The following is a 14,605-nucleotide window of genomic DNA, read 5'->3' as shown; positions in this document are numbered from 1 at the left end:
GGCAGCCCCTGGGAATTCTACATGACACAAACTGCAGCTTCCAAAAGGCTTGCGGGTTTGTAAAGAAATGTCATTTGAACTCAACTCTCGGGACAGAGCTGAGGGCTCTTTTAGGATAAGAATATTTACACATACAAACAATTCCCTCATTTGCATCTCGATTTTATTTACCCCCCCAAAATTCCATCCATATCACAAGCAATGTGCAGTTCTGGTTTTTCCCCGTACACTATTTGTACAAAGGACCTGGGCACAGCACACAGCTGTGATTCAATTGAATAAACCCTGGTTTACAATTCCAAGCCTCTCACTGTGGCACTGTGTGTTTGCAGGTCTGGACTGGCTGCTCAACCACCCTCACAGCCACACTGCAGAACAATGGATCAGATTTCCCTGAGAGTTCCCAATAAAACTCACGGATAATCACTGAGCTGAAAATCCTTTGGGGTTCAGTTCCATCTCTCCCCTGTTCTGGGCAGAGGGAAGATGGGTTTGTGTTGCACATGGCAGCAGCAGCCATGGATCAGGGCTTGAATTTTTTGAATTTTATTTTATTTTAAAAAAGGATAATAAAAATAAACCACATCTGATATAAATGTCTTGAAGTGCCATTCAAGCTTTTTAAACCCAAGCAGACCATCCTGATCCCCGAGTCCAGTCTGCCTCTGTCTCCATGTTCTTGGCACTCACACCCCATTGTGGGAAGCTCTGCAGCCTTTTTTTCCTGTCCTGTTTTAGAGAGAGGATGGATACTAAGGGCACACACGTGCACAAACAGACTTTCTGCTTCTTCAAAAAGATAAAAATGCCTGTAATAAAAATTATATAAGCAGCACTGTCTCTCAAACTGTTCAAGGAGAGGGAAACTGGAGCTTTAATATCCCTCTGAGAGATGGTGAATAAAATCTTGCCCCTGAGTTTGCACCCAGTCATAAAATAGTGATTTTTGTGCCCAAACAAGGCAGGTCTGGATGAGAACAGCTCAGGAGGCTCGCAGGCCTCACGGTGATGAGGACGGGGCACAGAAGAACGTTACGGATCAGTGTCAGTCCCCTGAATTATTGCCCTGATGGAGCCAAATCTTTCTGCAAAGAGACACAAGAGTTTCTTCCCCTTGTTTCCGAGTGTCCCGGTCACCCTGTAATTCCCAGTCTGCGCTAGAGCAGACCAGTCTGGCGTGGGTGAGGAACAGATCCGGCTGCTGTGCTCCCAGCCACGTGTCCCCGACGTAAATGGAAGTCAGGAACACAGACACAGCTGTGGGAGAAAGGGGAGAGAAAAATCAGAGCAGACATTCTTCTGTTTCCCCACAGCATCCCCAAGCCAAGCTGTTGGTGCCTCCAGGACTGTGCTGTGAAAGAGTTCCCAACTCTTTCCTAGCTGGAAAATCTGGAGGGGCTCTGCCCATGCAAAGGCACAGACACACTCCCAGCTGTCAGGAAGGAACAAACCAGTTTCCTGTTCAATAAAGCAGTTTGAAATCTGACCTGGCAGCTCTCTCTCTGACAGCAGTGAGGATCAGCATCCAGGCCCATGTGGAACCGGGTTTTTTTGCAAACTATTTTCACTCTTGGAATTATATTTATTTATACCTTTTGTTCCATTTTAGTCCTTTAAAGGAAGTTCCTCAGAGGGAGTGGGAGTGTTGCAGTGCCAGAAACCCTCCCAGTGTGACTCCGCTCTGTGCTGCCCACCCCTGCCCCATCCCACCAGACACAGCTCCTGCTTGGGCAGCCACGAGCCTGGCTGGCCACGGCTGATTCCACGGATCAAACCAGCCCTGGAATCTCCTCGTTTCTCCCAGCACTGCCCCTACACGAGTGACAGGAACAGGCCAGCTCACCTGTCTCGTGCGCGTCCTGCTGCAGCGCTGCTGGCGGGCACAGCGATGCCACCAGCCCGTGGCAGGGCCCGGGCGGGCCCTGCTGCTCCACGAGCTGCAGCATGATGGAGCTGAGCGCCCCGAGCTGCCCGCAGAGCCCGCCCGGGGCGCCGCCGGCCTGGCAGAGCCGCGTGTGCAGCTGCAGGAGGCCGCTCCTCAGCGCCCCGTCCCCGAGCAGCTCCTGCGCTGCCGCCGGGTGCGGCAGGACACGGCTCTGCAGCCACCTCAGCACCGGGGACACGTGCTGCTCCCCGAGGGGGCTCTGCCCGGCCAGGGACCGCAGCAGCAGCTTGGTGACCACGAGAATGGAGGCGCAGGTGACGGCCCCTGCCTCGCCCCCAGCCCCAGCGGCCCCGAGGGCGTCCCCTCGCTGCGTGCAGGGCGGTGCTGCCAAACCGGGGTCCCAATGGGCAAGGATGGAGTTCAGGTGCTCTCTGCATTTCTCCAGCTCTGACACTGCCACGTCTGCAGCAGTGTCATCTTCTGCCACCTCGCTCCTTTTCCGAGGGTGACCGTACACAGGACATGAGGCTGGAGCTTTGTTCTTGTCTTTGATATTTTCTGTAAGAAGAGAACCACCAAAAAACAAACATCAGACACTCCAAAGGATTTTCCTGGCACAAAATTGTGCAAGTGAGGTGCTCTCCTGTGTGGATTCTGTCATTACAAGTCCTGGCTTTTTTTCCTTTCTTCAACACTGGTGATAACAAGAGACACCAACTATTACCTTTCACTTGTTCTATTTATTTATTGTTTTTATTTACACATCACTTTCAGATCCCCATCCACGCTCAGAATGATTCACACCACTGAGCACAAAGCCTCCAGGCACTGCTTTTTCTCTTAATATTCCATTAAAGAATACCCTTTGTCAAAGCCTGATTTGCCACTAAGTTTCATGTTAAAGCTCTTTCCCTTCATAAATTGTGTTTCTCCAAAGCTTCCAAATTGTGGTAAGGTTCTAGATCACCACAAGGAAGGCCTGAAAAATGCCTTTCCATGTCCTTTCCTCCTCCCTCAAGGTCCATCAGTCTGACAGAAGGCATTAGCATTATTTCAGACAAGTCTGCCTCACTTGAACTGCTGCTCTGTAACAGCCACAACAAAACAAACCTTCCTTGAGGCATTTCAGCACTTACTGAGCAATTCCTTGTGCTGGTACTTGTGGGCCAGGGCCTGCAGGTCCTGCTGCAGCTGCGGGTCTGCGCTGACCAGGCTCCACCTGTGCAGCAGCAGCAGCAGCTCCCGGCTGGAGAGGACGCTGGCGTTGACCGTGAATCGCCTCATGTCCCTGAACGCCTCCACAACCCCAGCACGGTATTGCAGCACGGAGCTGAGGGTGCCGAACAGCTCAGCCAGCCTGGCCAGGTCTGTGTTAGCCCTGGCAAGAGGAAACACAAGTGCCATGCATGCTAATTCATCAGCACAGCTCCTAATCTCTGCTGTAGAATGGCCACGAGTTAGGGACAAAGGACTCGACACAACTGTGCATCACATTGTACTTTATTCCCCCTGTATTCAAACACCTAAATGCTCCTGTCAAAGAAACCTGATCCAAATTCACTACTCAGCACACAAACTGAAGGTGAAAAACGCCATCCCTCTAGCAGAGATACCGAAATCCTCCTGGCCTTAATGAAGTTCAAACTGGGCAGAGGATGAAATGCAAACCAACTAAACCAAAAACCAAAACAAAGCACTCACCGAATATGTTTGATTAACGCCACCAAAACACACAGAAATTCATTTACAAGCTGAATAGGAAGAAGTTTCCTCTTCTCCTGGGATTGATTCTTGTTTTGTCTCTTGTCTCCTAAATTTGTTAGCCACAGCGTGTGGACTAAGGAAATCATTTTGTGTATCACCTTGTTCTCCAGAAACCTGAAAAACAAACAAAACCAAACAAAAAAAGACAAAGAGAAAAAGAAAACCACATTGAAAGGCAGATCCTCACCAGCAGCTGGCCCATCACCTCCAGGGACCATATTCCAGAGCACTTTTGGTGCATTGCCTGAGCCTGTCAGGGCACTCTGTGTGTGCAGAAGAGTTGTTTGTGTGAGGGAGAGGCATGGGCAGGAGGAATGTTCTAGACAGAGACAGCTCAAATCCATCCCTGAGCCCCTTCCTGTGCAGCAGCTCCTGTGGCAGGAGGTGATCCGAGGCTGCTTGAAATTTAGAAGGTAAAAACACCAGCACAAGGTGCCATTCTGCTTTTTTGGTTTTTCAGGGAAGTGATTTCCAAATCACAAAGCTCCCCCACCATCCTCCCTCCTACCACAGCCTGAAAGCAGCTTGGTTCGGTTCTCAGAAACACAGGGACACCTCAGAGTGCAGCAAGTTCTGCCAGCACAGCCCTTGGTGCCCCTGTCTGTCCCCCTTGGTGCCCCTGTCTGTCCCCCTTGGTGCCCTGTCCCCCTGTCTGTCCCCCTTGGTGCCCTGTTCCCCTGTCTGTCCCCCTGTTTCCCCTCAGCCCCCCATTCCTGCACTGGGACAGGACAGTGGCTGCCATGTCTCCTGCACTCTGTACCTTCTCTCCAGGCTGTGCAGGAGCCACGTGAGCAGGCTGTGATCCTGCACCAGCTCATAGGCAGCTCTGGTGACACGGGCAGCACTCTGCAAGATCTCCAGGATGCGACGCTGAAACAGAAAATGCAACTTGTGTTTTACAGTCAGGATCTAATTATCTAATTCAAATCAGCAATCTGGCTGCTATCTGATCACTTCAAGGTAAAATGACCACCAGCTCTTCTCAGCAGCTCCACGGAAGGACAGACATTCTCCCTTCACAGCTTCACACCACAGGTGCTGCTCTTACAGAAGCATTCAGGCAGCAAGACAAGTTTATCTTTTTGCCCAAGGTTTGATACCTGACACACTCAGGGTGGATGCTCCCAAACCTGAGAGCTCCTCCTGGCACGTGGGTTTCCCTCCTGCTACACCCTGCTCAGGTAACAAATGCACTGGCTGGGGAATACAGACCCCAAAAAAGGAAAAGGCCCCGACTGTAGCAGCAAACCACAGACCCCAGGTAAGGCTCCCTGATGGCAGGAACCCATTCCAGTTTCAGGGATAAGGGTGGCACTGGTTTAGACACAAGCAATCATTGCCCCCTTCACACATACACAAAACCGACAAGGCAGAGTCAGCTGCTCCTTTCTGGTTTGTACTTGGGATCTCTAAGCCATGCAAACCTCTGTGGTTTGGGGGTTTGGGAACTTTCTTTTTAAATTCTTACCTGGGAGCCCTCGTCACACAAAGGACTGTTGAAGAAGGACAGAATGACCTGGAAAATCCTCTGGTAGTCATAGAGCTCATAGCAGTGTTTGTCACGCAGCCCTTCCCCCAGGAACCTGAGGATCCACTCCCGCTCTGTTTTGTACTGGAGCCACAAAGAGAAACACCACCCTCAGGCATTCAGACATTTCCAAAGAAAACTGCTCCCAAGAGCACAAAACCTGGTTCCTTCTGAGTGCCAGCTCAGGGCTCACCGCAGCTTGTTCTGGACCTCTCCTTTCCCATTCCTATCAAATTTAATCACTAACATCCATTGGGAACAGTCAGTCTGCAGCCCAAACATGCAGTGGAAATGGAATTTTAGAAGCTGCTGTTCCTAAAACACTTCAGTTGAACTCAACGTTACTAATCTAAACTCAAAGAGGAATTGCAGCTAGCTGGGGCAGAATATTCTGTTTATTGTGCTCACAGAGCACACACAGCACAACTCACTGTGTGTTGGTTTTAAGAAAGCAACAAAAACCCCATAGAAATAACATTTTTCATTCCAATATGAAACATAAGAAAGATAATAAATAAATAATTAACTACCTATGGGAGAATGAGATTTCATTGTATTTTTATGGCTGTTTTTAGTACATTTCTGAAGAATTAATTACTGGATACCTAAAATGTGACTCTTACCTCAAAATCAAAACTGTAGAAAAGCTGGAAAAAGCCTGGTACCTTCCTGAGGTCCAAATACTGGTGTGACAGCAGGAATCTGTTCACCTTTATGTACATGTGGTCCTCTGTGAAGGGAAAAGCTGGTTAATAAAGCTGCATTGGAGGAGGACAAGGCTCCCAATGCACAACCAGGGACCACAATCCGTGGAAGCTGCAGCGAGTGTGCAGCGCTCCAGGCTGGAGAACAGCCCAGAACTGCACAGGGCCTTTGCTCCGAGCTCCCTCGGTGCTGCCCAGCCTCCCCTTCCTTCCCCAGAACTCAGGCTCAGTCAGGAGAGCACAGAGCAGCTGAGGAGACCAGCACCGCCCACGCTCTGCTGCTCCCCCAGCAAGTCCCAGTACCTGGCCTCAGGATCTGCTGCGCCACACGGGCAATGTAGAGGCTCAGGGAGAAGGTGAGCCTGAGGTTGGGCTGCCTGATTCCGTTCTGCACAGCGTCCAAGAGATACAGCAACTGCAAGAGCCCAGCGAGAGAGGCTGAGGCACAGCCCCAGTGAACACAACAGGAGCACCAGACACCAACCAGCTCCTGGGACACTGCATGGGCCATACAGTCAAACATCAATTCCATCAGGATTGCCATTCCTGCACACAAAACTCCCAAGAATTTCTAAAACGTGTTTTCCCCTTTCTCTGTCCATGGTTATAGCAGGAGGAAACCCAAAGCAGTAGAGGAGAAACAATGGGAGAGAGGATGGAAGGCTTCTTTAGCTGTCTCACACATGCATGTGGGTGCATGAGCAAGGCAGCATCTCCCCCACACATGTCCATGATGTACCACATGTTACCTGGCACAGTGGCACTGCTCACCTGGCTCTGCTCCCCAAAGGGAGCCCAGAGCCCAGCCTGGCACTGCTCACCTGGCTCTGCTCCTGACAGCCAGCCCAGAGCCCAGCCTGGCACTGCTCACCTGGCTCTGCTCCTGACAGCGAGCCCAGAGCCCAGCCTGGCACTGCTCCCCTGGCTCTGCTCCCCAGAGCCAGCCCAGAGCCCAGCCTGGCACTGCTCACCTGGCTCTGCTCCTGACAGCCAGCCCAGAGCCCAGCCTGGCACTGCTCACCTGGCTCTGCTCCTGACAGCCAGCCCAGAGCCCACCCTGGCACTGCTCACCTGGCTCTGCTCCCCAAAGCCAGCCCAGAGCCCAGCCTGGCACTGCTCACCTGGCTCTGCTCCCGACAGCGAGCCCCGTCCAGGTGGCAGCGGAAGGAGGCCAGCACAAAATACGCTGCCGCTCTCATGCTGGGGTCGTAGCTGCTCAGGGCAGCCACGGTGAGACCCAGGGCATTGACTTCCACAAACTTGTGACAGGCCACCACGCACTCTGAGGGGATGGAGAGAAGCAGAGAGCAGCCTGTGTTAGCACTGTCAGTCCAGGGTGTCACAGCACTCGAACCCCTCACACCCCTGGCCGTGAGCACCCATTCCTGGCTCTACCCCACAAACTGTGATCTCGGGCCACGGAGGCTCCTCCAGCTCACAGAGGGCTCCAGCAATTCCCTCTGAACAGGAATTATCTACCTGAGCTGAAATGCACGGGGCTGCTCTCATTTATTGAGACAGGGATGATCCTGCCCACCAGGCCATGCAAAGTTGTGGTAAATTCTGTACGCACATCTTTGTGTCTCACTGTGTCAGGGAAGCTGAGTACAAAGAACAACCAGAGGGAAAATTCATCTCTCCAGAGCATTACAGGGTGCCTGAAAGAGCAGCACTAAAAAGCTCCTGGAGCAGAAAGGATGGGAGAATAACACATGAACAGCCCATAAAGCACAGCAGGTGTCCCTGTGCAGGCACAAGCGACTCTGGTGGTCAGGCCTGCCCTGAGCCCTTCCAGGTAAAACAAAATCCAGCAATGAGCAGAGATCAGCCCCAGAGCAAGCAGGAAGCACACCCTTCAATGCAGCATTCAGCCTTCACAGCATTTTGCCATCAGGATCTGGGGTTTCTCCTCTAAGGGCTCCTGCTCTGTGTGCTTTGGATGTGTTTGCTGCATTTTGCACTCACTGATGGCCAGACTGGGTGTGAACATCCCACCTCACCTCCAGGAATGGAGCTCCATGGCACCTCAGGGGTGTTTTACAGCTACAAATGTACAAGTTTAGCAATAATATTCCTGGATTTTCTTGTCATTCACACTGAAGGTCAGGAGGAAGTTTCTAAAACAAATATTCCTATTTAAGAAGGAAGGGGCTGCAATCTTACTGCCAAGTACCTACATTTGGTCCACTGATTTCCTCCCCTATCACTGCCCACAGGCTAGTGTGTGTGCAAATATGTGCGTATGTATATATGTACACGTGTGTATGTGTGCATGTATGTATTTATATATAAAATCACATTTAAATAATCACAGATTATTTCTGTCCCTGTACCAGCACCTGGGCCATTTCTCTCATCTCTTTCTCTACTACTAGAACTACTAAAACCCAATTTCATGCCTGGCAGTTTCCCACTGCCAGCTCAAGCAGTAAGGGTCTGGGTCTCCACGACCCCCATAGCACTGCCATTCGTCCCAGGGCCACCACTCTGCTCCTTCAGGCTGCAGCCCTGGGGAGCTGCTGGTGTGCACTGACCATTCCCACTGGGGCAGAGGGCCACAGGATGAAACCCAAGGTTCTCACTTCAGCAGACCACAGAAGATTTATTTGGAAAACTTGCCTTCACTGAAAACATGCAGTGGTAATATTTTCCATCCTGCTGCCCTTGGACAATATGTTCAAAAACTGACATAAAATAACAAGCTCTTATTAGAAAAGCACCCCAATTTAATTCTATGTCTGACATAGAGCTTATTTAAAGGACCTTGAGAACCAGGATGGAAAAGCTTTCCATAAGATGCTTATCAGAGCTAAAGATAGACAGAACTTGCTATCTGCCCAGCCCCAGATTTGCTTTTTCCTCAGCAAGCACTGAGCACTGTGCAAGAAGTCCATGTTTATGTATTCTGATGGCACTGTGCAGCCAGCACAAAGAGCAAACAAATAAAGAACTGGGAGTTCCAAGAGCAGCTGACGTGGTTTACAGGCACCGTGGGACTGGGACTCATCAATCACTTGGGCCCTTTCCAGTGCCCCTCTCAGGACACAGACTCTCACTCTCTCTGTGTGGAGAAGCTCAGAGGGCTATTTTCTCCTCTCCACATGCAGAGCTGAGTCATGTCAGACAGAACCCTGCTGACAGCCCAGAGCACCAGCCCGCTTGTGAAACACACTGGCCCCATGCCCATCTGTCTGGTGGAAAAGGAGCTGGCTGAAGTTTCCCTGTTCTGCACAGGCCAGATCTCCAGCCAGTCCAGCCACAGCCCTCACAGCAGGTTGTTTCTTCCCTCTAAAGTCAGGCACAAGTTCCTGGCAGTGCTAGCTCTTGGATCAGGGATAACAGTGCTCCAGGTGCAGCTCTGCAGCAGAGCAACCTGACACCAAATACCAAACAGAAACACTAAATACCAAAGAGAAACACACACTGTACCTGGCCTGGTCAGTTCACTGAAGAGCTGAAGCAGAAAACAAGGATCATAGAAGTCTTCAAGGCTCTTCACTGTTTCATCTTTATATAGTGACCCTTGTATCCCCTGAAACCAAATCCAAACCAGCATTTGTAAGGAACAACACCAATTTCAAGCTTGGTTTTAAACTTCCACAACCACCTCATCCCACTATAAACCCCTTGATACTGCACCTTGTAAAATACAATGCACCACAGGGTGAGACACGCTTGTGTTCAAAGCTGGCTTTCACTGTGAGAGCACACCCACAAGCATTTCCCCTGACCAGCACCACCGGCAATCCAGCAAACCGTAAGGAAGGCTGGAGAGCCTGTGGGTCCTTGGGCTGTGCAATCCTGGTCTCCATACATGACAACCTCTGCAATGCACTATCATCCTGCTGACAGGATGGGGCCTGCATCCTGCAATTACTCTGAAAAGTGCTCCTGAAGAACTGATCCCTCCTAGGAACTGAAATTACTGCCCTGAAGGAAACAAACTGCCATGGATTACAGGGGTGCCAGCCATGAACGGCTCAAGGGTACTCCTGCCTCTCCAAGAAGGGAACCATGGACAGGCTGATCCCAGAGCACCTGTGATGGCAGCAGCCGGCGGTGCTGAGGGAATGACAGGATCGTCCTCATCATCTTCTCCCGATCCAGCAGACACAGAATCTCCTCCATGCTCGGCTGCTGCCACAGGGACCTCCCCAGACTCTTGCACGTCTTGTGATGCTCCACAGCAGCTGGACCCCACAGCAGGATCCTTAAACATTGTTAAAGGCAAACACATTAGGCAGGAGAACCGAAATTTTGTATTCACTTATGGTTAGTACCCTGTGGCACTTGAAACTGTAACTCATTTCCCTGGCAACACCTTTTCCATCCATCCCAAAGCTTTGCAAATTTAGCCTGAGTCTCACCCTGCCCTCCCCTGTCCATCCAAGTCAGAATGTACCCACTCAGAGGCACCTGTGGATTCAGGCTGTAAGTGCAGCTAAGAGTGACAGCAGCTGCATGAAGGGACAGCGATCCAGAGTTGCCCCAGCTGCCTGAGCCAGTGCTCTGCACTGCTGCAGCCATTTCTGCTCCTGCCTCAAGACAGCAAACTGCATGTGAGGGAGGCAGGCCAAACCACAATTGCTGGCAGCAGGCTTTCCTGTGGACTGCCTGAGCACAGGAAAGGGAAAAGTCCACTAGAGACTTATGTTGCAGACTTATGTTTCTCCCATCTGTGAGAAGACCTCTATAGTGAGCCCCAATTCTGGAGAGAGAGTGACCCCAGAAAAGAGACATTCCCCCATCTAACCCACAGACATACAGAGTCTGGGCAACAGAAGAGAATTACATTAAAAATAGGAAATGTGTAGTAAAAGTGTTTCCAAAAGTAACATTCATCTTTAGGTTGCACCTTGTTCACTGTCTCCCTCATTTAAAAATGAGACCCTGGAAAACACCAGTTGTGAGACGCCCTGTGTGTAGTTTGCCCAGCAAAGCAAGGTGTTCAGCTCACCTGGAGTTGATAAGGCTTTGATTATTCTTCTCATACAGCTGAAGCAGCAGCAGTATCTTCTGATCTGAAACCCAGGATGGAACCCCGAGTTAGTGGCCTGTGGGCACAAGGACCAGCTGCAGGAGGAGGTGCCCCCGCCAGTGACACTCACCTGTGGGGCTCAGCGTGGCCCCGTAGGCTCCCAGCAGCACGGGGAGGTGGCTGCTGTCACACAGAGAGGGGCTGAGCTGCACAGCTGTCAGCAGGATGTCCACCAGAGCCTCTGCAACGAGCACAGCCTGAGCCTGCAGCTCCCAGTTCCAGAGAGCACAAACAACACCCCAACACCCCTCCAGATGGGTGCACATACAGCACAAACCAACACCCCAGCACACACACAGCACAAACCAACACCCCAGCACCCACTCCACATGGATGCACACACAGCACTGGGCATTCCACATCAGCATCTCCCTCTAGGATACCACTGCCCATTCCCCAACACACTCAAGGGGGATTTTGATGCATTTAACTCAAGGGAACACCTTTAAACAGTATTGCCAGGCTGAACACAGAAGTCACTGGGCCAGGTGAGGTCCCCAGTGTGAGGCACAGGACCTCTATCCCCTGGGGCACACAAATGCTCCACCTTTGCTCTGTAACCAACTGAGAAGCACAAAGTGCCAGTGATTGGGCTCCTCAAGAACAAACAGGCTGTCTGCAGCACACTCAGGACTCAACTCCAGGTGTCCCTACTCCCAGTGTCAGGAAAGGCCTGGGCTTTGACCCTACTATATGCAGGAATATGAAACACATGCCAAAACTGAAGAGCTCCTGAAGGAGCACTCCTAAATTGAATGCACTGGTGGCACCAAGCTTCTGGAACAGCAGCTGGCCTCACAGAATCCATCCTGATTCTACAGAAATACACTCTACAGGTAACACACATACACACAGTAAGCAGCAAAATCTATTCCTTATTTTCAATTTCACTAAATTGGTGACCTCACAAGAGCTTTCCTCTCTTTTCAGGTGCTTTAAAACTTGAAAACTTGTTTACATGTTGCTCATCAATAAACAAAAAAATTGTTATCAATACACTGCTCTGAGAATTTCCCCCCCTTTTCTTACACAGCTCCCTCAATCGCTGAATCTCAAACCCCTGCACAGTGGGGAGAAGCTGAGGTCTGTGTGGATTAAATGTGGCTCAAGGCCAGGCAGGATTTCAGTGAAGAAGAAACAAAGCAAATCCCACACATGAACTACATCCAATTTGTATTCCTCTGGAGGGATATTCCTCATGAAAGGTTGCAATATGAAATACACGTAATTTAAATTGTCATTTTTGATAAAACTTGCAAAATCAACTTTAAATCTCCTGTGTCACCCTATTTTAGAACAGGTTTAAACATCACAGGACCTATGTGCACTTCAGTGATCTTACACTAACTGCCTCTCAGAAACCAAAAGAAACAATCCGAGACTTTGACTGGGTTAAAAATACCAGAAAAACAAACAAACAAACAAACAATCAAAGACCCAAACCCACCTTTCCAGCAGTTTTAAAAACTGAAGTGTTTAAAACCAGCATAAAATGGATGTAACATTTGGATGCAAGCAGAGACACAATTTAAATGCCAATATTCTGGAACTGTTAATAACTCTGCAGTATTTACATGAGTGGGTGTGTTACTGGATGGAGATAATATACTGCAAGAAAGACAAGATTTACTGTGTTCAGTGTGGGAAGGAGATGATTAAAATACCTCTGGTCTGGGTGTTGGTGCCATCCTCCTCTCTGTGCCTCAGGATGGCTGCCAGGAACAGAGAGTGCTGTGTGACCATCATGTGCAGCTTGGAGAGCCTGAGCAAGCTCTGGCTGAGCGGGGACTCCTCCTTGTACAGTAACTGGATGGCAGCGTTCAGGACCCGCAGGAATGTCCCATCCCTGTACCGGTACCTTGGGAGAGGGAGCACAGAGGGGTCAGGCCACCACCAACCCAAGGAAACCTGCTCGAAATTCAGAGTTGTTTAACCAATGAGAACTGGGCAAAGAAAATTAGTTTAGTAACACCAAACCAAATTAAAATGGAAACACTCACTTGAGTCCTGTCTTCACAAGGCTGCACCAGTCATCTGGGTCCACTTCTCCAAGCACACCCTGTGTGCAGCAGCAAAGAGAGGGGCTGGTTTACACTGCTGGTTTACATTTGGCACAGGGAGCCTCTGCAGCAGTTTCAGTTCAAGGGACACACTGAGAACATGCAGGCCAAACACTCGTGGGGTGATCAGAACTCAAACCCAGGGACAGCACAGAGGGAGTGACCAAGCGCTGTTCTTCAGGATCAAAGTCTGGATCCCTATTTATGATCAACCAGATTTCTGCCCCAGGCTTCAGATGGCATGGCAGGTGGGTCTTGGCAGAAGTAACTCTATCACCTTTTTTAATTAAAAAAAAAATTAAATTCCACTGGTAATCTTTGATTTTTACTCCTAAATACCTCAAACTCCTCTCTTCAAAGGGGACTTTTAGTGGAAAGCCATCATCAAGAACATAAAACTGCTTCATATAAAGGGTTATCAGGACTCTGCAAAAGCTATTACAAGTCCATGGAAACCAGGATCCATAAAACAGGAAATCAAGCCCAATCTGTATTTACAAAACCTACAACTGCCCCATCACACACATGCATGCAGTCCCACTGTGGCAAAGCAGGTAAGGAGTCTCACCAGTAATTCCTCCAGCCTCAGCAGCATGGACCTCTCCACTTCTGGCTTGCTCTCATCTTTATTGCTGCTGTAGATGGCCACCAACCCCTTCATGCAGGCTGACAAGAGCTGTCTCCTCCAGGAATGCAGCTCCTCCGAGTCTTTAAGCACTGCGGAAATGGCATCTGCCACGGCCCAGCTGCACAGAGACAGTTGGGGATTTTTTAATTAACATTTTAACTTGGTTTTGTATCTGTTAAAGATGTTTGGCTGGATTCTCTGAGGAGAGGATGCTGTTACAGCTCCCATTCCTATCACAGGACAGACTGAGCCCTGAGGGAGGCACACACACACTCTGCCCACCTCTCCTCACTCCCTGCTCTCTCCAGAGCAGCAGGAAGGCACTCCATCAGGCTGTGCAGCCCTTTGCTTTGCACAGGTGGCAGTAACTTTGCAAGGATCTGCAGTTTCAGAGAGGCCTCGTGCGATGCTCCGGTGTCCTGGATCCCGGCACAGAGCTCCTTCCACAGGGCTTTCCTCAGGACAGGGGTGACAGCTGAGATAACTGTTGGGAGAGCAGAGGGCACAGGCTGAACACCTGCAGGTGCTCAACTACAACACACTCACCCCAAATCAGTTTCTAATGCAGGCCCAGACTGCTCAGTTTCTAGGGAATGCTGCTACAGTAGCTGCTGATCTGTAACAGAGATGTGCTACAACAGAGGCTCACTTCTTTACCCATCCTCTGCTTCCCAGGCTGCTGACAAGCTCTTATCACTGCTTGACCTTGTAGGTAGAGCTACAGCCCCATTTAGCCTGTTTCCTTTACTATTAACACATCTGGGCAATAAGACAAATGAAATTAAAGTGATCCTGTTTTACCCAGTTGAATCCTGACTCATTGTTTTGCTGGTAGGGATTTAACACACTTGTCCATGGATGTAATGCTGCTGTGGGTTTGGAAAGTTCTGGACTGCCAGCTTAGGAGGGCATTACTGCAGCCAGCCCACAGCTGGAGATTTGTTACAGAAGAAATTTTCGGACTCTGTCACAGTGAAAGCTCAGGTTCTGCAAAAACC

The 14,605-nt window shown here is 50.1% G+C and overlaps 1 protein-coding gene across 1 annotated transcript in view; it reads right to left on the bottom strand.

Moving 5' to 3' along the window:
* Nucleotides 1–611: 611 nt before the first annotated feature.
* Nucleotides 612–14,605, bottom strand: part of URB1 (URB1 ribosome biogenesis homolog) — a 36,667-nt gene continuing 22,673 nt past the window's right edge. The window contains exons 23-39 of the mRNA XM_054270367.1: nucleotides 13,890–14,091; nucleotides 13,548–13,725; nucleotides 12,920–12,978; nucleotides 12,584–12,777; nucleotides 10,990–11,100; nucleotides 10,839–10,902; nucleotides 9,920–10,091; nucleotides 9,311–9,413; nucleotides 7,003–7,163; nucleotides 6,185–6,296; nucleotides 5,801–5,907; nucleotides 5,118–5,261; nucleotides 4,410–4,519; nucleotides 3,587–3,763; nucleotides 3,022–3,263; nucleotides 1,844–2,443; nucleotides 612–1,257 (exon numbers count right to left, since the gene is read on the bottom strand). Coding sequence (XP_054126342.1) covers nucleotides 1,046–1,257; nucleotides 1,844–2,443; nucleotides 3,022–3,263; nucleotides 3,587–3,763; nucleotides 4,410–4,519; nucleotides 5,118–5,261; nucleotides 5,801–5,907; nucleotides 6,185–6,296; nucleotides 7,003–7,163; nucleotides 9,311–9,413; nucleotides 9,920–10,091; nucleotides 10,839–10,902; nucleotides 10,990–11,100; nucleotides 12,584–12,777; nucleotides 12,920–12,978; nucleotides 13,548–13,725; nucleotides 13,890–14,091 — 2,948 coding nt within the window. The 3' untranslated portion in view covers nucleotides 612–1,045. The remainder of the gene's footprint in view (nucleotides 1,258–1,843; nucleotides 2,444–3,021; nucleotides 3,264–3,586; nucleotides 3,764–4,409; nucleotides 4,520–5,117; nucleotides 5,262–5,800; nucleotides 5,908–6,184; nucleotides 6,297–7,002; nucleotides 7,164–9,310; nucleotides 9,414–9,919; nucleotides 10,092–10,838; nucleotides 10,903–10,989; nucleotides 11,101–12,583; nucleotides 12,778–12,919; nucleotides 12,979–13,547; nucleotides 13,726–13,889; nucleotides 14,092–14,605) is intronic.

This window comes from Melozone crissalis, unplaced genomic scaffold (genome assembly GCF_028551555.1).
Source record: "Melozone crissalis strain CALT ecotype California unplaced genomic scaffold, PUWL_Pcris_2 ptg000009l_1, whole genome shotgun sequence".
In the NCBI taxonomy this organism is placed as follows: domain Eukaryota; kingdom Metazoa; phylum Chordata; class Aves; order Passeriformes; family Passerellidae; genus Melozone; species Melozone crissalis.
Note: the sequence above shows the minus strand (reverse complement) of the source record. Positions and strands in the feature narration are given on the sequence as shown.